Source organism: Lissotriton helveticus, chromosome 12 (genome assembly GCF_964261635.1).
Source record: "Lissotriton helveticus chromosome 12, aLisHel1.1, whole genome shotgun sequence".
Lineage (NCBI taxonomy): Eukaryota > Metazoa > Chordata > Amphibia > Caudata > Salamandridae > Lissotriton > Lissotriton helveticus.
This window is the reverse complement of record NC_136073.1, coordinates 566,166,551-566,190,710: the sequence shown is the minus strand read 5'-3', so window position 1 is coordinate 566,190,710 and position 24,160 is coordinate 566,166,551. Positions and strand designations below refer to the sequence as shown.

The 24,160-nt window shown below is 48.1% G+C and overlaps 1 protein-coding gene across 5 annotated transcripts in view; it reads right to left on the bottom strand.

The window, feature by feature from the left end:
• Positions 1–24,160, bottom strand: part of ELMO3 (engulfment and cell motility 3) — a 300,338-nt gene that overhangs the window by 67,850 nt on the left and 208,328 nt on the right. For 4 of the 5 annotated variants that reach the window (XM_078668416.1, XM_078668415.1, XM_078668418.1 and 1 more), the window contains 4 exons: positions 6,612–6,743; positions 5,241–5,345; positions 1,680–1,788; positions 978–1,114 (listed from right to left, as the gene is read on the bottom strand). In XM_078668416.1, coding sequence (XP_078524542.1) covers positions 978–1,114; positions 1,680–1,788; positions 5,241–5,345; positions 6,612–6,743 — 483 coding nt within the window. Of the gene's footprint in view, positions 1–977; positions 1,115–1,679; positions 1,789–5,240; positions 5,346–6,611; positions 6,744–20,733; positions 20,892–24,160 lie in introns of those variants that run through there. The other variant, XM_078668420.1, reaches the window with a different exon arrangement.

The following is a 24,160-nucleotide window of genomic DNA, read 5'->3' as shown; positions in this document are numbered from 1 at the left end:
AAGGCCCAGGTATATGTTTAACATTTGCATAATTGTCTCACTCTGCCAGCATGTTCAAAGCTGTTTCTTGCTGCTCAATAGCAAACTCTCTACGAGAAACCTGTATAGTACGCGAAACAAACTTCATGAAATTATGTCATGATGACCTTTGGTAACTGTTCATTCATGAGCACTAACCTGAGAAAGCAGGTTTAAATGGGCCATGCAGGGAACAATGTGACAGTAGATCTAAAAACCCAACCACAAATCATCAAACTAAAGAACATTCGGGACTCTCAGCAATTGGCAGCGATTATTTTTTTTGTATGCAGTTCTTGTGCGGTCCAAGTAAGACACAAGAAATTAATGAGGTTTCTAATTAAACTGAGGTGGGGGATTAGCTCTTCCAGACTTTCAGGTCGTCCTCCGGGCAGTACAACCAAACATTTGAGATAATCTGTCAACCCACATTTGTTTGAGGACTAAACAAAACTTATGCAAACCCTTATCACCACTGGATTAATGTACTAACAGCAAAGACAATCAAATTACAAATGCAGGGAATTCTTCTTTCTGACTGCTATAAGCAGGACAAGGAGGATATCTCAAGGGTACTGGCTAGTCCATCAACATCAATATATTCTCAGACTTGCAACTAACTTATCAGCTGCATGTGTATTTGTCATTTTACTTGTCCAATCTCTGCCTCACATTTCACTATAACTGCATATTCTGCTTGCCTTGCATCATCCTCTAGGATTTAAACATTGAAACGCAACATTTAGACCCTACTGAACAGATTAACTTTCAAATCTACAGCTGCTAGTGGTAAAAATCATAAATTAAATAATAATGAAATCAGTTCAAAACTAATTCCAACTGATTGTTTCATTTTAGATTATCACCTCATCATTGTCAGAGTTGACTACCAGCCATTTACCTATCTATCATCAATTATTAACATATATAGCTGGTGCTTTAACTGCTTGCTCAAGTACCTTGTCAAAGTCTTCTTGGGTTGCTCGCATCTCCTTCCAAGTTTTGTTCAGAGTCTGGATGCCAATGCTGAAAAGTTCCTCGAAAAAATGATCCTGTGCGAAGAACAGTGGGTGGAATCCCTGACCCGTTTCAGAGGCTGGGTAATGGGGAAGAAAAACATCTGCTGTTTTAGAAGATCTACGGTTTCACCGAACCAGTATAGATGTTATGCCCCAGTAGTACACATGCTTAAATTGTGGGTGCACTCTCCACACCCTTACGTTTACAAGCCCAAGTTGTTCACACTCTGTGCCTCAGTAGTGCCCAGTCCATGCTTATTGGAGCCCAGTACCTAGTACACTGGCCAATATTCCTGTGTTACATACTCAATTACCCTGTACCCTACTGGTATACGATCAGTTGCCCGGTACATAATACCCACCATTACAACAACTAATTGCTGCACAGCATATGACCCTTGTGGTTGGGGACTCAATGCTCTGGGCACACACAACATACCTTAGTGTCCATCTCTCTCTGCACCTGTATCACATATTCTGCACCCCAAAGTTGCACATAGATATGCAAGCATAAGGTTAAAGCTCAATGCCACCTTCAAGACCAGCTGTCTCTAAATCAGCAGGACTTTAGTCACTAAGTATGAAGAATGTACTTGGAAATTTAAGTTGAGAAAAAGGTGCTGGTATCACTTGAGTACTCACCAGTTTCGCCGATGCGCAGGATCTCACACAGAATCAGAGTAAGCTGTATGCTGCTGCGGGCAAAAGGGCACTCATGCTTATCCTCTCGGCTACTGTTCTCAAGGACAAACTAAAATAAGATATAGGAAATTCAGTGTTGTAGCAGCAGTTTGGCACAGTTGGCTTCCTGCAGTAATAGCTACATATGTATAAGGGCAGGAACTTTAACTTTTTAGCATGGCAGACTGGTGGTGTCATTTTCTATACAGCTGGTTAACTCTGGGCTGACTGGCTGGCCATGCTGTCCCGGGCACCTTGGAACCATGGTGTGGTTTCTCTATGTATGGAAAGTTAGTTATGCATGGCCATGTTTGGTTTTCGAAGCAGATAGTGCTACGTGTTGCCTGTATTCATGAGGTACAGGTAACTGCAGGGAAGATGTTAGTGCATGACAAAGATGACTAAGTTTACGTAACTAGCTTTCTATGAACTACTACTAGACACCATCTCTCCGGACGTCGCCTTCTTAACAGAAACATGGATGAATGCCTCTTCAGCCCCAGACATCACCATTGCCATCCCGGAAGGCTACAAGATCACTCGCAAGGACCGTACCGGCCACACAGGAGGAGGCATCGCTATCGTCCATAAGAAATCCATCCGCATCTCAACCAGCTCAGACGTCAATCTCGCCAACTCTGAACACCTTCACTTCCAGATCCACACCGACCCCAAGACCACACTCAGAGGCACCCTCCTTTACAGGCCACCAGGACCCCGTGCACAATTTAGTGAAGACATCACGGACTTCATCACTCCACACGCGCTCCCCTCCGAGGATTACATCCTTTTGGGAGACCTCAACTTTCACCTTGAAAAGAATAACGACCGCAACACCACCACCCTTCTGGACAACCTCGCCAACCTCGGACTTAAGCAACTTGTCACCACCCCCACCCACATCGCAGGTCACACACTCGACCCTATCTTCACCTCCAGCAAACATGTCTCCTTCAGCCACACCACAGCTCTCCTTTGGACTGACCACAGCTGCGTTCACTTCACCTACAACAAGCCCACTTCCAACAACCACCCCCAACCCACTCTGCAAAGAAACTGGAACAAAATCACCATCGACCAGATCTCCTCATCGCTTCTTCAAAACCCCCCAGCCCACTCCTCAAACCCAGACCAAGCAGCCACCAACCTCACCCAATGGTTATCCAACAGCGCCGACATCCTAGCACCACTGAAAAAACGACAAATCAAACTAGGCAGCAAGAGGACCTCCTGGTTCAACGATGAGCTTAAGAAATCCAAGAAACTCTGTCGCTCCCTTGAGAAGGCCTGGAAAAAAGACCCAAACACCAGCACCAAGGACGCCTTCAAAAACGCCACCCGATTACACCACCAACTGATCCGGAATGCCAAGAAAGCCGCTTTCAAGGACCGACTAGATAACAACGCCCACAACAGCAAGGAATTATTCAACATCGTCAAGGAATTTACCAACCCCTCGGCCAACTCCAACGACATCACCCCCTCTCAAGCCCTCTGTGACTCCCTAGCCTCATTCTTCCACAACAAAATTGCAGACATCCACAACAGCTTCGACAACCGACCCGAAGACCAACACACCCAACCCCCTGCAGGACCCCCACCCCCCCTGAACATCCTCAATGACTGGAAGCCAATCTCCACTGAGGACACCATCCGTCTGATGAACTCTATCCACTCAGGATCCCCCACAGACCCATGCCCTCACCACATCTTTAACAAAGCAGACTCCATCATAGCACCGCACCTTCGAGACGTCATCAACTGCTCCCTCAACTCCGCTACCTTCCCGGAAAGCTGGAAACATGCCGAACTCAGCGCCCTCCTGAAGAAACCCACAGCTGACCCCACCGAACTCAAAAACTACCGCCCTATCTCACTCCTTCCATTCCCAGCCAAAGTCATCGAGAAAGCGGTCAACAACCAGCTCGCTGCATTCCTCGAAACCAACAAATCCCTCGACTCCTCACAATCCGGCTTCCGAGCCAAGCACAGCACTGAAACCGCCCTCATCGCAGCAACAGACGACATTCGAACTCTACTGGACAATGGTGACACAGTCGCCCTCATCCTCCTCGACCTCTCCGCACCCTTCTACAACGCCTCAGAAACGTCGGAATCCAAGGAAAAGCACTGGAATGGATCACCTCGTTCCTCACCGGAAGAACCCAGAGAGTCCGCCTTCCACCATTCAAGTCAGAGGCCACTGAAGTCATCTGCGGCGTACCACAAGGTTCCTCACTCAGCCCCACCCTCTTCAACGTGTACATGAGCCCCCTCGCGGCCATCGCACGCCAACACAACCTCAACATCATCTCCTACGCCGACGACACTCAACTGATCCTATCACTCACCAGAGACCCTAACACTGCCAAAACCAACCTGCATGAAGGAATGAAAGAAGTAGCCGAATGGATGAAGCACAGCCGTCTGAAACTGAACTCAGACAAAACAGAAGTCCTCATCCTAGGCACCTCCCCCTCCGCCTGGGACGACTCCTGGTGGCCAGAGGCCCTTGGAAAAGCACCCATCCCGACGGACCACGCACGGAACCTGGGCGTCATCCTGGATTCCTCACTCTCGATGAACAGTCAAGTCAACGCCGTTTCTTCATCTTGCTTCAACATTCTTCGCATGCTCAAAAAAACATTTCGCTGGATCCCCACCGAAACTAGAAAAACAGTCACCTACGCTCTGGTCACGAGCCGACTGGACTACGGAAACACCCTCTACGCCGGTACCACCGCAAAACTCCAGAAAAAACTCCAACGCATTCAGAACGCTTCAGCCAGGCTCATATTAGACATCCCGCGTAAAGAACACATCTCTGGTCACCTGAAAAACCTCCACTGGCTCCCCGTCAATAAGAGGATTACTTTCCGGCTCCTAACCCACGCACACAAAGCACTCTACGAAATCGGACCCGAATGCCTCAACACACGACTGTCCTTCTACACCCCCTCCCGCCAGCTACGATCCTCCAACCAAGCCCTTGCCACTGTACCTCGCATCAACAAAACCACCATGGGAGGTAGATCCTTCTCCTACCTGGCAGCTAAAACCTGGAACTCACTTCCCACTCACCTTCGCCTTACTCAGAACCACCTAGCATTCAGAAAGCAACTTAAAACGTGGATATTTGACAAGTAACTCCCCACCCTTCTTCAAGCGCCTTGAGACCCTCCGGGTATGTAGCGCGCTATATAAATGACCTGACTTGACTTGACTTGACCTGTTTGCCTTTATCTGTTATAATATAATGATTGGCTATCTTACATTATTAGCTCTGTCTCTGCTACAGTTGCTTTGCCTTTTTGCAGTTATTTTAGTTTGCATGACTTAGTTGTCTTTGTGGTTCTTCTGGCTCTGGTCGAACTAGTTGGCTATGTTAAGTCATAGCTGACTTTGTGCTTGGCTCTATATGGCACTGGTGGCTCACAGCAGTGGATGATGCTCTGTTGCATGATTCTTTCCTCACAATATTGCATGGCCAACATCAATACAGGCAGAACATCAAAGTCTCACCGTTCTGTAGGCGCTTGGCCAGTGGCTAGCAAAATGCAGCATATTGTCGAGGGCGAGAAGTCCAGGCGGTGTGCGGTAGAGATCCTGGGATGGGTTCCCATTATTCTGTGGGGAAGATAAGGAAATGTTACAAAGTCAGCAGCATCTCTTACTCAGGAGCAGGAAATAACAATTAATTGAGATGTTTAAAACAGAATATCAAAGATAAATACTCAAGGCCACAAATTGTGGATGGTAAACACAGATGGACAAAGGTGAGGGTGGCTCATAGGGGACAGGAAAGTCACCAAGAGGAAAACCCTATACCAGAGCCTAGAATTAAGAAATTAAACCAGTGGACAGAATTTAGGATGTAGGATGTGGCCGGGGCAAATTGCCAAAGTCCCAAGAAACGCAACAACATGAGACAGTCCCATATGGTAATCCAGAAAAAGATTTTTTTTCTCAAAGAGGATTTAGGATTTCTTGGTAAAGTCCAAGCTAAAGGTTTGAAAAGTGGTGGGGCCACTGGCAGAAACTGTGTGAATCTTCAGCAGATTTATTTCCAAGGCAACATGGTCTTGTTTCAGCAAAATGTGTTCATATTTGGAGCTTTCCTACAAGAAGTAATGACCTACGTATTAGGAGGTCGCTTAAAAGAATGGACACTGAGGTGGCCGTTCAAGTGGTATGACCATCAATAATTGCATCAAAGGATGATTTTGTAGGTTTTCTGAGAGGTAAAAGAATAATCTAGAATGGCTCCAGCTTATGAATGGTTTATAGGACGGGGCTGTCTATTAATGCCCTCTGTCTAATTGTATTTGTTCCACTTCATGGAAAGGGTTTGGAGCAGACATTAAGATAGTTCTGTTTTTAAACGGAATATATGTACAGTTTATTGTTTATAGTAGGTCACTGTTGTGTATGGGTTTTAGTCTCAGATGGGAAACCAAGACCAATCTTCTATGAACATGGAACTGTTTCTCCAATGTCATTGTCAATACCAAGCACATATTTGGAAACAAAAGTATTGGAAAATCAGTCCACTGTCACCAAGAAACATTCAGAAATGAAGGATCTATCTTATAGGATCCCATCATGCCACAGTGAGGGCCTATCACTGCACACAGGAAGAGGCCACAGCAAGAGCATTCACTGACACACCCGCCATGATGGTTCTTGTGGGGGCTTAATGGGACAGTGCTATCTTCATTCACCAAACATCACACAATTAAATAATGAGGTCAGGGCATAAGGACTAACCAGAAGTCCCAAAAAGAAGAACATGGTGAGGGTGATGGGACTTAAAGAGAATCCCAGAAGGAAGTGGGTGGTCAGAAAAGTAGGGCTAAGTACTGTGAGATGAGAGGAGACCGTGTTAGAACTCACAGAGAATCCAAGTTTCTTGAACTCTTTAGCACACAGAGATCGCCGGCGCTCTGTGTTGAAGTGACTGGCTGCTGGATCTCCGTCAGACTCAAAGGCAGCTTGACGCAGTGTCTGCAGCAGATCACGCTGTTCCTGAATCGTTAGAATAACAAACAGTTAATTTCAAAACCCAGAGGAACAGTTCCTAAAGGAGCACTGAAAAACCAAGAAAGCCAAGCCAATGCCAGCATCCAATAAACATGATCATGCTAAGCATAAACCAGAAGGCCTCCTCATATCTAGACAATGTTACATGAGAAAATAACACTCAAGAGAAGTGTTGAGCCTGACATTCTGGTAGAATACATTAGAGTTAATGGAGGCAAATCTTCTTGAGTTGCCTGCTCCTTCTCTGGCTGAAGATTTGGTACCACAAAATCTCCCTTCACCATGTAACCGATCAGAGCACTGTCTCTCCTGCAACACTACAAAAATAACTAATGCACCACTCGTCTAACATATACCATTTCCCCCTTGCATTCAAGAATTCACTCTAATAACAATCCCGAACATCCACCCTGTATGCAATCCCTCCTCCTCCTTTCTATTCAATTACCTTTTCATCAGTCATATACCATTAATATTTACCCTAATCAAATGACACAACCCTTTCATTTTCCTCGTCCAGTAAATTCATATATCACCAACTTCCCACCTTCGCGCTCCACTAACAGCAACCTACTAAAAGGAGGCTCCAACCTTCATCGCTGATCAGAGCCAAGCATGCCTAGTGGTTCTGTGCTGCATTTTTAAGGACAGCACCACCCACCCCTCAATCCTTAAATTTAACACCTCTTGTCATAAACTTGCTTTAAGAACTTTTCAAATCATCTTTAATTCCTAACCATTGCCCCATTTTCTCTCGTTCTGCATTCAGAGCATCAATTTAAGGAAATCAACATTTGCCCTGCCGACTCGTCCTCCTAACTTGTTTTCACTTGATAATGCATAAAAGGCAGCAACATGTTGCTAGTCTGTCCGTATGAGGCTAAGCCCCTCTTGCACTTTGGTTCCCAGAAAGAGTGGAATTGGCATTGAGGGGCTGATGTACAAAGCCTGCAATTAACCTTTACCATGCTCATGACGAGCTGAGCTCGTCATGTGGCACGGTGCTCCGATGCTCATGACGAGCTCAGCTCGTCATGAGCCATGGAACGCTCAGGCGCGGGGAGAATTCCCCTGCAAGGCTGAGCGTTCCACGGGAGCCGGTGCACCTGTGACGAGCTCAGCTCGTCATGAGCACAGTGGCGCCGTGCCTCATGATGAGCTGAGCTCGTCATGAGCATGCGGGCGCTGTGCGCCCCCCTCCCCCCCCCCCAGCACAGCAGGGGAATTACCCCCGCAGCGAAGGGGTTAAAAAAACAACAGGGTTTGTGTTCGCAAAATGGCTTTTCGTTACGGAATCGCAAAATGGGTTTACAAACCCGTAACAAATCGCTATTTGCATTGGGCATGTTTAGGATGTCTCTTCCAAATGGCAATTTATGATAATATATATCAATGTTTTGCGAATGAAATTCGCAAAACATTGACTTTTTATTGACACCTTGAAAAAAGTGTTAACCCATTCGCAAATGGGAAGATGACGCCTTAGACCCTTTCCCTTTGTAAATGTTACAAAAAAAAGTTCCATGAGGAGTAGGTGGTGCTCCACGGGAGCACTGCCAAATCTCAAAGGATCGAAGCAAACCCGTTTTCTTTAAGGCTGCATTTTAAAACAAAAAGTTGACTTTATTTAAAATGTGACCACAGACATGGTGGTCTGTTGACCCCAGCAGGCCATCATCCCGGTGATGCAAGAGTCAAAATTTGCGACCACCTCATTAATATTGATGAGGTAGGTTGGATTGTGACCCACAAGGATTCGTAATTTTTTATTAGTATGAATGTCTGTTTGCAAATTCTTTCCCATTAGCAAAAAGTTGGTGCTCCCTTTGCGACCACTTTTTGCGTATGGAACATACATCACGCTCTAAGATTCAACAAAATAAAGACTCATGATACAGGAAATTGAATGCAAAATCACCTCCTTGGTGCCTGCTTCTAAAGGTTTTTAAAGCCTTTACATGAGAGTCTGAAAAACACATTCTGATTTACTACAGTCTCCCAACCGAGAAATCTGTTAATGAAAGGGTTGAGAGAAGAGAACGTTTTTCCAGCTGTATATGAAAAGGGTGTAAAAATCCTTAGCAGCAGTCCCCTGAGAGGTTCCTTCCAGGAGCCCTGTTTGGGCCTCTCTCTGTAATGACCATTCATAGAGCATTGATTGGCCAACAACGAGGACGACACCTGCTTCCGTATTTTTTTTCTTTTTTTTTTTCTTCAGACATTCAGGCATGGTTGGCAAATGTAAATGCTGCTGAGAGGCAGATTTGTCCCAAGATCTGCAAAGGCCTTCGTCAACAAGCATTTACAATGCAACGGTTTCGCCTTTTCATAAGTTAGAGCTATTGGCTTTGTAAATGACTAAATTTTTATTCATGTGTTGGTTTTGAAAACATAAATAAATGGCATTGTCATTTAGATTGCCAATAGCTTAATCTCTCGCAAATGTGAGACCTATTGTACCCTACTGGACGAGCTCAGCAGACAGCAATTACTTGCATACGAGTTCTATAACACAACAGTGACACTGCTAAATCCAGCGCTTCACAATAGAAACAGAAATGATACATGAGAAGATTACGAGTGAACAAATTACAAAAGCAGACGTTAAGTTACATGAGGCAAAAGTGACAATTGTGAGCAAACAAAATACACGAGGTAGCAAAAGGTACATTACAGGAGTAATATACGAACTCGAAACTGACAAAGAGTAACGGGCAGAGGGTGTCATATTGGATTTATTTATTTTATTTATTTATTTATTCAGAGTTTTATATAGCGCGAACAAGATCCTTACGGATATCAGAGCGCTTCACAAAGACAGGGTAGGGGCAGTAGGAGTGAACAGAGACAATGGGAGCAATATAGTAGTCACTAACATGGTGGGGTAATAGTAACATACATGACACATATCACAATACAATCAAGTGAACAAGTAATATAAGACGGCACAAGTCATTGATCCCACTACAGGGGTGTTCATGTGTACCTTGGGTGTGTGGATGGCTTATACCAAAGTCTTAGTGTAGCGAGAACACTGAGTGGGGGCATCTGGAGAGTGAATCAACGTGTAACATATATTGGTAGTGACAACATCAGGTTAGAAGTATAGTGCCAGAGGACAAGGTGAGCAGTGATACAAAGCAATGCAGAGTCTCTGATCCAGCAACAATCATGTTCAGGAGATCTTGGCCAGAAGGATGCTTTTCACCTCTTTCTTGAAGAGTGCAGTGGAGGAGATCAGCCTAGTTTCAGGCGGGAGCGCGTTCCAAATCCTGGGTGCCATTCCAGAGAAGGAGCGCTTGTATGTTTTCTCTTTCCGGAATCTACGGGGTTTCAGGAGTAGGTTTTTTGTGCTTCTATTGGACCTCGAACCTCCTGAGATAGACAACTTTTGAGCGAGGTAGTTGGGTGCATTGTGGTGCACGGCCGCGTGTGTCATAACTGCAATTTTTAGATGTATTCTGGCTTCAAAAGGCAGCCATTTTAGAGACTTTAAGTCTGGGGATATATGCGAATGTTTTCTTGAGCCAGTAATGAGTCTCGCGGCAGCGTTCAGGGAGGCTCTTAAGGGTGCTGTTGTGGATAGCGGGAGTCCGCTGAGGGCCACAATTCCGTAGTCTATTCGAGGGATGACTAGAGCTTGTACAGCAGTTTGGAAGTCTTCGGCAGGGAGGAAAGGTTTAATTTTCCTCAATGTGTTGATTTGGAAATTAGCTGCTTTTGTGGCTTTGCTAACGTGCTGCTGCATGTTGAGCTTGGCGTAGAGTGTGATGCCTAGGGATTTCGCCGAGTCCACGATGGTGGGTTGGACATTGAGTGCTGTTAGATTATTGAGCCATGTTTGGGTGGTGGAAGTTTTCGTCGGGGTGAGATGAGTAGGAACTCGGTTTTCAGAGCATTTAGTTTGAGGTGATTATCTGCCAGCCAAGATTGAGTGTTAATAAGCGTGGAGTTCAGATGTTTGATATCTTCCGGAGATTGTAGCTTTAGGTAGAGTTGTGTGTCGTCGGCGTACATATGGAATTGGACATTGGAAGCTTGGAGCAAGGTGGCGAGCGGTTCCATGACGAGGTTGAACAGTGTGGGGGAGAGGGAGGATCCTTGTGGGACGCCTAGATCTGCAGGCACAGGTGTGGATAGCACATTGTCGATCTTGAACTTCTGTGATCGGTTGTGAAGGAAGGACGAAAACCATTTGAGAACAGTTCCTGATAGACCCATTCTAGTGCTTAGCAGCTCCAGCAAGTTCTCATGTTTGACCGTGTCAAATGCTGACGAGAGGTCAAGAAGGATGAGGAGGCAGGACTCATTGCGATCAAGAATTTGGAGGGCGTCATCAATTATGTGTGTCATAGCTGTTTCCGTGCTATGTTTCGCTCGGAAGCCTGATTGATGAGGGTTGAGGAGGTCAAATTGGTCAATGTGTTTAGTTAGTTGTAGTTGGACACATTTTTCCAGCAGTTTGGCCAGGGTGGGGATATTGGTGATGGGCCGGTAATTGTTTAGGTCAGACGGATCAGCTGTAGGTTTCTTGAGTATAGGCGTGACTTGCCCCACCTTGAGGGAGTCCGGAATGAGGCCTTGTTGCAGGGAGCTGTTGATGATTTTGGTCCAGAGAGGGAGGAGCAAGGGGATGAAGTCTTTTACAGCATTAGCAGGTAGAGGGTCTGTGAGGTGATTAGAGGGCTTCAAGGTGCAGAGCAGTTTGCGTATTGCTTCTTCCGAGTAGGTATCGAAGTACAGCCAAGATGCCTTGTTTTTAGGTTGAGTGTAAGACATTCTGGTGTTGTTGGGGAATCGACTTACATCCACGATGAGGTCATTTCTTATGTTGTCAGTCTTTAGCTTAAAGAAAGCAGAGAAGGCTTCACAGTGTGGGGTGTCGCCTGTTGTGCTGTTTGATTGTAGGGGTTGAGTCTTTGTTTGGGTCTTGATTAGTTCGAACAGCTTTCTTGGCCTGTTTTTTGCTTGGTCCAACTGACGGCTAAAGAAGTCCGCCTTTGTGCACTTTATTTTCCTGAAGTAGGCGTTTCTTTTGTTCTTAAGCCTTTTGAGGTGCAGTGCTGAAGGGTCCGATCTCCAGGTGCGCTCTGCCATTCGCATAGTACGCCGGTCGTCATTGAGTCAATCATCATACCAGGGGTTAGAAGTTTTGGTGGAGACTCTCTTCAGTGGATGAAGCGGGCACTTCAAGTGAGGGTCAGCGGGCACTTTGCCAGGCAGGGGTTGGGAGCAGCGGGCAGAGGGGTTGAAGAGAGCACTTCAAGCAAGGGGCAACCTGCACTTCTCCAGACAGGGGCCGAGAGCAGTGAGCAGTTGGGTTGGAGGGGGGTGAAGAGGGCACATCAAGGGATGGGCACTCTGCACTTCACCAGACAGGGGCAGGTAGACTCCAACATAGGATGTCAGAGTTGGTGCAGAATACACTTTAAGTGAGAGACAGCCTGCACTTCACCGGACGAGGGCAGAGAGATGGTGCACTACACCCGTGCCCCGGGGTGATGTCCAAGGATGACGAAAAATAAGTTCTTGAAAGTGCTGACACCACGGAAGTTGTGAAAGCGTGTGCTTAAAAGCTAATTATGGACCTGTGTGTGTCTATATGGACGATAGTGCATTTATAATTTCAAAACGTGCGTGTTTCAATGCCAAGGTTTATGTGGGGGAAACAATGTCTCTAACATATACCAGGAATTGTAGTTTACAAGTGCGGAGGGTCTTTTAATATCACAACACGTCATTAAATCTGTTATGGGGTGCGGAGTGAGTTCTCTCGCTTCAGAGGCCTGGTACCCCCTTTGCGGGGTCTGACAGTGTTCTGGGGGGGCTGCAGCTGGGGTGCGGGAACCCGGCAATGGAAGGCCCCATCAGGGTTGTTTGCAGTGAACACTGGCATATGCACGATTCGTTCCGGACAGAAAGCTGCGGCGCCCCGTCCTCCCCCGACACCCCCACCTGCACCCCCTCCAGTCCGAGCCCCTCCTGCTTAACTTTACCTCCTCTCTAGCTGGGCAGAGGGGGTGCCTACGGAGGCCCCCGGACCCCGTCATGTTCCTCTATATCCGCCATGTGCACCTCAAGTCTGACAGAGTTTGCACGGAAGGGCACACGTGTTCTACTTGTGCAAACGCACGCCAACATGTGAGCACACTTGACAGAAAGCGAGGGGGCATTACTTTGCAAAGGATGGGGGGGGATAAAACAGGCCGGGGAAAACATACACTGTAGTCTTATAGACGGAGCGAAAACAATGTTGGCCAGTACATTGAGGGAAGAAATGTGGTGGGTAGCTGACCCGGGGGATCTTTGGTGGGTAGTAGAATGGGCAAACGGAGTAGCCTTTTAGAAAAACTACAATGCATGTCGGCAGCTAGAGGGTGAATGACCCCGCTGCATGTTAGCACTGTTGACTAGTGCGAGTTACAATGGAATCGTTGGCCAGTAGTGCAAGAAAAAGAGGTGCCCAGTGAAAGGGGTGAAATTAAGTGATGGATAGTCCAGGAGAGAAACAAGCTAGTGCGGGGTGCAGGATAACGAGGCCCAGGAAATGCACTGGAAGGGGATATGGGTAGGGACCTGAGCTGCCGACTTTGGAACGGGGGATCCGGATTTGAGTCGCAGCGTCGACTCAACACCCTGTGATTCTGAACGAATCACTTAATCTCCCCGTGCCTACAGAAAATGAATGTGTCCTTGTGTGATGCAACTGGCGCTCATGTAAAGCGCTTCGATACCTTTGGGTCAAGTTGCGCTATATAAAAAACGGCATTGTTCACTAGTGGAAACAAGAATCGGTTGTCCGTGCCAATAGAGAAAATGTGTTTTCTGCTAACAGGAGGTAAACAGAGTATTATAAAATGAAAGGAGCAGAAAGCAGACCCAGCCAGTAGTAAGCATCTCATTCAGGTTACGCGTTTGTCTAGCAGACAATCCAAATAATCTTCCCCACTTGAATGAGCAAAATGCATTGCTTGATTAAAAAAAAAAAGTGAACGGTAGGAGTCCCAAGTATGGCAAATTGAGACGCACGAACAGAGGAAACTCCGGCATCTGTGAGCACGAGCTGCAGACACAAACCTTCATTTTACCCAGCGCTAAGGTCTTTTTCTCAATAAAACAGAAATCCGCTGTCAATTTCCGCACCGTCTGCGGCGATCCCCCGAAGCACGGACCAAGACTCGTGCTCCTGGACAGGCCGATGAAAGCGCCTTTGGAGCGGCTGCGACAGGCCGAGGGCTCCGCTCCTTCCCCGGCTGAGGGCAGGGCCGAGAGAGGGAGCCGCCAGGCCAGTTCAGCTGGTTCCGGAACCTCTCACTAAGAGCCCCTTGTGCCCCCGGCCATCCCGGGACTTGCAATCACCCAGGGAGCCTGGGGCACACCAGGGCCCGCCATCCCTTCAGTTCTTTCACCTCCCTTCTGTTAAATGTTTATAAACATCGGCGCTCTTCCGTCTTTGCCCAAGAGCACACAGTGCAGGCGTGTTTTGGTCCAGCCGAGAGTGGCCGATAATAATCTGCGGCAAAGGACGGAAGAGGGAGGCAAAATAAACTTCTCAGCAGACCGGGACATTTCTTGAAAGGCCTAATTGCTGTAGTGAACAGGAAGTTTAAAATGATTACATTGCGGCAGAAGCAACGAGAAGTCGACGGGCCCCGGCGCCATCTTCGGCAGAATGACCAAAACAAACCTCTGAAGAAAAAAAAAAAAAAACAACCGCCCACCGCCGCAATGACGACGTTAAAGGGGCGGGATGAGTAAAAATCGCGGGAACGCCCACGAATCTGCTCCGGCAATGACGGACAGATGTCTGTTCCAATGGCTAGCCTCCATTTATGGAGCTAGCCAATGGAACAGAGAAGCGGAACAAAGCCACACAGTGTAAAGACATAAGATTTCGCCCTGCGCGAAAGGCTGCTGGGCAGCTTTCGACAGGCGAAACCTAAAAATGAAGGAAAAAAAAATCACCCACCCCAGTGATGAGAAACATCAATGAACACAAATAAATATCAGATTCCAACCAACCAATGAAAAACCTCGTACAACCTTTTGTGTTGGTAATATGTTTTGTCTTGGTGTAATGGTCATTAAGGCCTTCTAGGTGAATATTTTTTCATCAGCTTTAATGAAGGGCGGCATGGAGAAAAACATAGTGGCAAGTTTCCCAATTTCTGATTTCCCTAAAGAGTTTGACACAATGCACTTTGGAGCAGGCATTGTGCACTGACCTTATTGTATGCAATTTGATGGTTAACAAAAAAGAAAACGTTTTGAACTTTGGGGGAGTCAGAGGTCACTGGACAGTAGCATTTATATTTTAATGTTCTTTACCACTTGTGATATGGGGGCCTTAATATTGTTGATGCAAACTGAATGATCATATACTTTTCGCAAGTTACTCTCAGGGTAACGGGGTTAACAGTAAACAACTTTAGATAAATTAATAAATTCAAAGTTACACAGAAGATGCAGATCGATCCATAAGATCAGAAGAGATTAGAGCCTGCTTAGCCAAATGTATAACCATCCAAGTGTTGGTATATCCCTCATGCTATGCACCAAGATGTTACTTAACTGTGAGCCCTATGATAGCCCTACCCTAATCAAGCTGATTACTGTGACAGCGCATGTGCGGAAGGGAGACGCTTTGGCAGACGCTTTGGTGCTCACAGTCCGCGAAGTCCACGAGGTCCACGAATCCACAGCCTGCAGCCTGCATCTGCGCCACCGGAGCCGCCCGCCCCGCTGTAACCCCTGGTAGCTACAGCCGAGCATCGGCGGTCTTCTCGGGGCGGCCTCAGGGCCTCGGCGGCGGCAGCGGAGTTCGGTTCCCGGTGGGAGCGGCTCGAGAGCAGCGGTCCGTTGACCAGAGGAGGGAGCCAGAGAGCCATAGAACGCCATAGAACGCCAGAAAACGCCATCCTCCACCTTACGGAGACGGGAGGCGGGAGCAGGCCACTTGTCTGCCACCTTGCCACCTTGCCATCTCCATCCCATCTCTATCCCGTCGCCATCCCGTTGCCACCCCGTTGAGCTCGCCAAAGCAGGGGTGCAAGAAGCAGCGCAGCGGTACGAGAGCGAGAGCACCGGCAGTCCAGCGGTAGCAGTGGCAGCGGCAGTCGGATCACAGCTGACCGCAGCCAGTAACCGGTGAGCAGGAGTTGAGGGCGGGTGAGATTTTGCGGAGCAGGCGAGCTGCAGGTGGGTGTGAGCGGGTGTTAACGCTGCGCTGGGATAACAACCAACACCGTCTCCACTCTGCCGCCGCCTACACCACCGCCATCTCCTCCCAAATCATCGTCAGAATCTGTACCACGAGCACCGACCCCCGAGCCACGAGTCCTAAACCTCCAGCAAGCCGCAGGCTACCACAAAGGCGCCGAGCGCCCAACGCCAGCCCCCGTTGCTGACACGCCGGAGCGCAGAGCCCCACGGCGGAAGGTGGAAGGGGAGCCTGTCCAGCCAAGCTAGCCTTGCCCAGTTCGCCTGGCCCCCTGAAAAAACTCCCTGGGGGGGGCCAAAAAGCCGATCCGGTCCCCTGTAGTCGGAAGTTGAGGAAAGGCGCTGGGGGGACAGCTGGGGTGACAGAGAGCATCGGAGCCAACGCCAACGCCGAAGTCAGAACCGGAGGACAAGTGGATCCACCCACTCAGCCACCCCAACCTGCCACCCCAATCTGCGGTGTGGCAAAACAGAGGCATCCAGACAGTAAGCACCTGCCGGGGACCGGGCAGGGGGGTACTCGCAGCACACACACGCAGGCAGAGGGAGATCAAGACAAAGAGCGAGAGCAAAGCTTACTCACCCACAAAAGTCGTGCCGATCGGAGAAGTGGGCTAAGAGCCCTAAATCGGGGGACAATGAGGTCAGGGAGAACTCGACGACCGGTGGAAAACAAGAAACCCCCGAAAAATTCAAAGAAGTCAAACGTAGCCGACCAAAGGGAGAGGTTGGTCTCAGCGCCCACCCCCGAATCAACGTCAAAATTCGCAAGAAAGTCGGGGCTCCTAAAATTCTTCTATTTAAAGGATCCAATTGCAGCGATCTACACGTCAACAGCTGAAGCCAGCAACTTACCAAACCCAATGTCCCCAATCAACGTTCTACCCTCTCTGGACAAAAACAAGTAAAGCATGAGCGACGGGCCAAATCCCTGTTACAATCCAAGGGTCCCTCACCCAAGGGAAGCACACTGACAATTACCGCACAAGTACACCATCTAAACCCCCACGCAGGGGAAAACGACCACACAGAAGCTCAAAAGCACACCTTGGCGGATGCCACCACAAAGGACCACAGCCGGAAAACAACTGACAGTATAACACCTACCGATGTGGTGGAAGTAAATGATCCTAAAGGTCCGACAAGACCCAAGGAGGGCTCAACAAGCCAGGACAACCTACACGCCGAATCCCCGTGAAATAGTGACCCATGGCAGAAACCATTGTTTTTGTCAAACGATTCTGAATTGGAAGAATTGACGGAAAGGATATCAATGTACCTAGAAACCCAAGGCAGAGCACTACGATCTGAGCCAAGTCCGAAAAATCTACACCCGAGTCTAGGTCTGGGAGGTCTACTCCTCGAGGGCCAGCAGAAAAAAGAAACCAGCAAAACCTCACCATAAATGACAGTAACAATATGACAATAAACGACCCTTACGTAAATCAAACTGCACCAATAACCATCTCGTCGGGCAGCTCGATGGACATTGATACGAAAGTTTCAAATAAGACTCAAGAAGACCAGTCGACCATTTGGATCAAGACCGTACTAAACTCTTTAGATCAAGCCATAAAAGTTCTGAACCTTCAATCGAATAAAATGGAGGTGCAAATCGACCTCATCACTCTAGTGGCAGGCCACATTGCGGGCTTAAACTCAAAAATGGACGCACTTACCTCACTATTAAAAAATCAGGGGAAACTAGAGGCCCATTCAGAGTTTAATAAACAACAGCTTTGTTGCGGTTGTGGCTCAATAATTGAAAAACTAGCAAGTTTGCCTGCAATTCTGATGGACATTTTACGGGAGGTAAGACACCCTCACAATTCAGTTGAAAAAATCACAAATCTTACACCGGAAAAATTACACTCCCCCCACAGGTCAATCATAAAGGAGCACGCAACCAGTAATCACTTAAAGGACTTAGAATACATCTCGAGGGAAGTGGGGCTAGAAAGATCAGCACAAGACCAGGAACCAGCATTGCCGCCCCAAATTTTAGTTGAAGAGGAAAAAACTGTCGCCAAGGAGGAAAAAACAGCAACCAAGAGACAAAAGAAAAAGGCCAGGAAAGCCAGGTTAAAGTATAAGCAGCAACAAACTTCAGACCCAGGGAAGCTGTTTCCGATCTTTAACGCAAACACCGCTCAGGACTCCAATTCCGATTGTCCCACCATGCCACAAGACGGCAAGGTCGGTCTAATTCAGATGCCGGGTGAATCAAGAGTCCCAAATACCCTAGAGGGAGGACAAACCTAGGCAGAGCGCAATAATAACATCTGGTAACCAACACAGCACAATGAACTTGGTACCAGCCGAAGCTCTTAGCGGTCCAATGGAAAAAACACCAGTACCAAAGAACATCCAGATTCACATGGAAGGAATCGCCGATTTTATCCGGATTAGCGAAAAGGGAGGCCCAGAGCAAATAAGGCCCAGAGAAAACATGGGAGACTACATAGGGGGACAAGGTCTGTCAAAACCGGCTGACAATAACAGTCCGAAGTCCACCGGAACACAGCCCAGCCGCCAGAAACCGGAATCCCTCTGTAAGAGAGGGGCCTAGTGGGGGCGCGGCAGAAATAGGCAACAACCGAGTTCTGGTTACTTGCGGATTTATTAGGGAAAACAAATGGTCAGTACAGCTCTTTCGGCTTGAGGGGGGTCTCCGGGGTGACCTGCTGCGACTCCTTCCACGTCTACGGACCTTCTCCTTCTTCCGGAGTACTTCAGGGGTTCGTGGGGGTGGCTCTTCCTCGGAGTCCGTCGCGGCTGGCTCTTGCTCCTCCCCAGACGGGAAAACCGAAAAGAAACTGGGACTGAGTGAGAGTATTGTACACTCACGAGAACATCGGGATAGGGAGTGAGGGAGAAGTCACCGGTGCTCAAACTATTTACAGTGTCCTATGTGGTTGGAGGGTAGTGCACAGGAATAGGGTACCGGGACTTAGGTCTCCCGTGGCTTGGTACCTACTGTACCTTTACTACTAGCCCAGCCCCGCAAGCGATCACGCACCTGAGTGAGCCACGCACCTCCCCTGGGTGAGTGGCTGGCGGCTCGTAGGAACGGTGGCCTCCTAGCTTTCCGCCGTCCGCAGCTGGCGCCGACTCAGCTTCTCTCTGGTGTTTCTCCTCCTGTACTCCCCCGGCCTCTGGTGGTCTTTGCCGCTCTCCGTCGTCCTCCGTCTCCCGTGATGTTCTTTCCGACGTCCCTCGTCTCCCGTACTCTCCTTCTCCGGTCTCAATCTTCGTCTTCTCCCACTCCTTACTCCACGCGTTCCGCTCCTCCGACCTCCAGGTGTACAAGCACACCTCCTTTTCCGGGTCCTGACCTTTTGTCGGAAATGCGTAGTCCGCAGGCTCCTCCCCTTCAGTCAGCTTCCAGGAATTAAAGGGCCACTCCACCTCGGCCGTCTCCAACCTGCTCCAGTCCATGTCCTGAGATGAGGAAAGAGAGACAGTAGGGGGTGATGGTAACACAGGGTCAGTCCATTCCATGCCTGTCGAGGTGTCCCGAGGGATTCTGGGAGTTGTAGGCGGTGAGGACGTGTCGAATGCTAGGGACCTCCTATACACCCCGTTACACACCTCCCCCCTTGGACGCTCCCGATCGGGGAGCGGATGACGGGAGAGGAAGTCCGCACTCACATTTTCCGAGCCCTTCCTATGATGCACTGTGAACATGTATGGCTGCAGGGCCAGGAACCACCGCATCACCCTGGCGTTATTGGATTTGTTACGTGCCATCCATAGGAGGGGGGCATTGTTGAGAAGTCCTGTGAGACTCTTCTGACGTTTCCTCTCAAGCTGCAAACTCCCAACTCCCTCAAGGATCAACCAACCCAATCAGGAATTCAACACTGACTGGGACGGCTTCTCTCCAAGGGAAAGGGGAAGTGGACCGAGAGACAAACAACAGATAAACAAGACAAGATCTTCAGTTGTTTGCTCTCTCAAGAAAGTGTTCCAGGCCGACCTTCTCTTATTTGATACTCCACGTTGGTTTCACGTTACTCTGTAGTACAATATTTAATGCTTATTACCCAGCTGTTAACACCTTAATCTCAGATTATAGTCAAACATTTGCACTTACTGACCATAAGTTTGGTTGGCCCTTGCTCACACTTTTTCTGAAGCTTTTGCACTGAACTCAGCCTCTTGACACCTTTTAAATAAATATTACATGTCAAAGTACGCTTGACCTTAAACTGAATCAACTGGTTAATTAGGTTAATTTGGGTTAATAAGAACCAAACTAGTATACTTCATGCAAAAGCATACCTGAGTCTTCTAATGATTCTTCAGTACTGGAAGTTCTGCAGTTGAAAAGACAAGAAATAGCAGCCTATATCTAAATACATTGCTATTAGTAGGAGTACATTCCAAACTGACCTCCTTAAAGAACAAACTTCCTTAACATTACTCTATTGAGTTTCCTTTTTTACACAGAAGAAATATACTTAAAGAAGGATTTCTGCCCAAAAGCCTTTTGCTTTTACCAAGGTTTGTTTAATCTAAACTATCAAGTCAATGAGTTCCAAAACCTTAAACTTCGTAGGACTAGAATATCCTTTGTGAGAGTTTTTTCAGTCTGAAGTCATTTGCCTCTTCCAAGGCTTGTTTAATTACACTCCGTTTGTTTTAGCGCTAATTCCTCTACTAGAAAAGCTCTAACGATTTTCAAAGTTATTCTTTTCTCCTTGTAGCGCAAATACTTGGAGTTCAAACAGCACAGAAATTAATTTAGTCTTACTGTCCTTGGAAGTCGCGCAGCGCTGATCAGGAGACTCGAACTGCCGGCTTGAGGAGTTTTATCAAGCAACCTTCCGGGTGTCACGAAGAGCGAGAGGGAGGCTCGCTTCCGTCTTCGAAGAAGGTCATAAATACTGAAGCTGTCAACGGAGGGCTGCGGGCTCGGCTAAGGTCAGGAAATGATTTAACTTGAAAGGAAATACTCAGTAAGCAGGGAAGCGGAATTCAGAAGCTCTCGTCAGGCTCAACGAGAGACGAAGCGTTGAGCCGTTGACAGAAGCTTCTATTTATAGCTTCTGTCATGAAAATCTGCGCGAGCCCCCTTTCAGAAGATTACTATGGACACGAGGGCTGGCGCGAGCCTGTCTCTTAAGAGCGCACACTCTAAGCAGTTAACCCTAACATCACAGATAGACTAAAAATAACAAGCATTGTCAAAAGCAATTTTACAATTGAGTATAACTAAATAGGTTAAACTAATAATTTACACTTTTTAACACAATTCTAAAATTTACCTATTAACCAAAATTGTCTTCTCAGATTCTCTAGATGTAAACAAGATCTGCCTTAAGCCTGAATTTAAACAAGATGACCGGTAGCACCCCTAACAGGCATGGTCTGTGTACAGGTCAAACGGGTGTCCCTCTAGATAATAGGCCAATTTTTCTACGGCCCAGCGGACCGCTAAACACTCTTTTTCGATGGTAGCGTATTTCAACTCCCTGGGAAAAAGCTTGCCGCTAACATACACCACAGGGTGTTCGTGCCCATCAACCCCCTTTTGTGACAGCACCGCGCCTATACCATAGTCTGAGGCGTCGGTATGCAGTATGAAGGGTAACGTGAAATCAGGGGACGTCAGCACAGGTGCTGAGGTGATGATACGCTTTAAATGTTGGAAGGCGTTCGTCATGAGTTCGCTTCGGGGAAGGGGGCATTGGATTTCCCTTGTGATCGTAACGAGTCCGTAAGGGGGGCTGCTATATCCGCAAACGCAGGGATGAACCTCCTGTAATACCCCACCAATCCTAAAAACGCCCTCATTTCTTTTCGGGTGGTGGGGAAGGGCGTGTCAGCAATAGCTCTCACTTTCTCTATCTGGGGCTCTATCATGCCATGGCCTAGCAGGTACCCTAGATATTTTACTTTTTGGAAGGCGACCCTTGATTTTTTTTGCGTTTATTCGTAGACCGGCCTTTTGTAGAACCAACAGGACTTGATGCAGGTGTTGGAGATGCTCTTCCCAGGTTTTGCTGTGGACAACTATGTCATCCAGATAGGCCGATGCCATGGAGGAAACTGGTGCCAACACGGTGTTCATGAGCCGTTGAAACGTGGCAGGTGCCCCGTGCAACCCGAACGGGAGGACCGTGAACTCATAGTGTCCCTCGTTGGTGCTGAAGGCGGTTTTCTTACAGTCCTCTTCCCTCAAGGGCACTTGCCAATAGCCCTTGGTAAGGCCGAGAGTTGTGATGTACCGGGCCTCACCCAGGCATTCTATCATCTCGTCAACTCGAGGTATCGGGTAGGCATCGAATTCAGATATCTCATTGAGCGCACGAAAATCCATACAGAAACGCCGACTTCCATCGGGTTTGGGTACCATAACAATGGGACTAGACCATTGGCTTTTGGATTGTCGTATCACACCGAGGTCCATCATGTCTTTCACTTCGTTCTTGATGGCTGTCCTTCGTGCTTCGGGTACTCTATAGGCTCTAATCTGGATGATTTTTCCTGGAGGGGTGTTTATGCAGTGTTCTGCCATCGTAGTCCTACCGGGTTGGTCCGAGAACGATGCCTTGTGATGTTCGAGTACCCGGTGTAGTTCATTCGTCTGCTCTTGTGTTAGGTCGTCGTTGATGACCAATAGGTGTCTTGTGGACTGGGTGTCCCTCGAGGGCGTCGCCACTTGTACGTTCACCGGGGGGGTCCCAGCCATTTCTTTAATAGGTTGATATGATAAGCCTGGGTCTTCTGGGGTCCGGTTTGTAGGGTGTAAGTGGTTCTGCCTATAGACCCGACTACTTCGTAGGGACCAACCCAGGAGGCACGGAACTTTTGGGTGGAGGAGGGCAGTAACACCAGAGCCCATTCTCCTCTCTTCAACTGTCTCCATTTTTTCCCTTTGTCATAGGCGGTTTTCTGTCGTTTTTGACTGGTTTCCAAGTGTGTGTATGCCAGGTCTCGCAACTTGCCAAGCCGGGTCTTGAGACTATGAGCATAGTCAAGGGTAGAGGAGGTTTCTTCTGTTGTCTCGTTTTCCCAGGCTTCCTTCGTCATTTCCATCAAGGACCGCGGCTGTCGCCCATACAAAAGTTCGAATGAGGATATGCCCATGCTGCTCTGTCGCTGTCCCCGGATCACGTACAGGGCCAGGGGAAGGATCTGGTCCCACTCGTTCCCGTTGACCTCCATCATTTTCTTTAACGTGGTCTTCAGGGTGCGGTTGTAGCGCTCTACTAACCCGTCCGTCTGGGGATGGTAGACGGAGGTACGTATTTGGTGGACATCCAGACATCTGCACACCTCTTTCATCAATCGGGATACAAAGGGGGTTCCCTGATCCGTTAGGATTTCTTTCGGGAACCCCACTCTGCTGAAGAGTTCGATCATCTTATCCGCGACTTGTTTGGTGGTAGTAGCTGACAGAGGGAAGGCCTCAGGGAATCTAGTGGCGAAATCCACCACCACGAGGACATATTGGAATCCTTTTCTGGTTTTGGGGAGGGGTCCTATGATGTCCATTCCGACTCTTTCGAATGGTTTTCCGATGATAGGAAGGGGCTGCAGGGGCACCGCTGGAGGACGAGACATGTTCTTTACCTGGCACACGCGACACTCCTGGCAGAACTTGCTGGCGTCTCGATAAATCCCGGGCCAATAAAAGAACCGCAGAATGTTCTGGATCGTCTTTTCGGCACCTGTGTGTCCGGCCACCAAATGGCTGTGGGCAAAGAACAGGACTTGCTCCCTAAATGAGAGCGGAACCAACAGCTGTGCTTGGTCGTCTTTTCTACCCTGTCTATACAGCAGCTCATTGCGGATGAGGATTATTTACAACAAGGGGTGGTGATGGACAGAGTCTCTGAATTAAGCAGAATACTCTCACCCAGTCAAGAGATCAGGGCTAGATCCAACACCGTTTTTTAGCTCATTGCACCATCCCAGTTTCAGAACCTGGCTGTATGCAAATTAGTCTGTCCCTGGCCCAGTGCATCATGGGAACAGGGCAGACCAGACTACAAAAGCCAATTCTTACACTGGGAAGGAAACAAGCTTCCGGGGACCGGTTTCTGGCATTTCAGCCGTCTTCGGCCCGGCTTGCTTGAATCCTGATGGTGCAATGAGCAAGGGACTCACATCTGAGTATACCCTTCCACGCTTAGGGTGGACAAAATTATTTACAACAAGGGGTGGTGATGGAC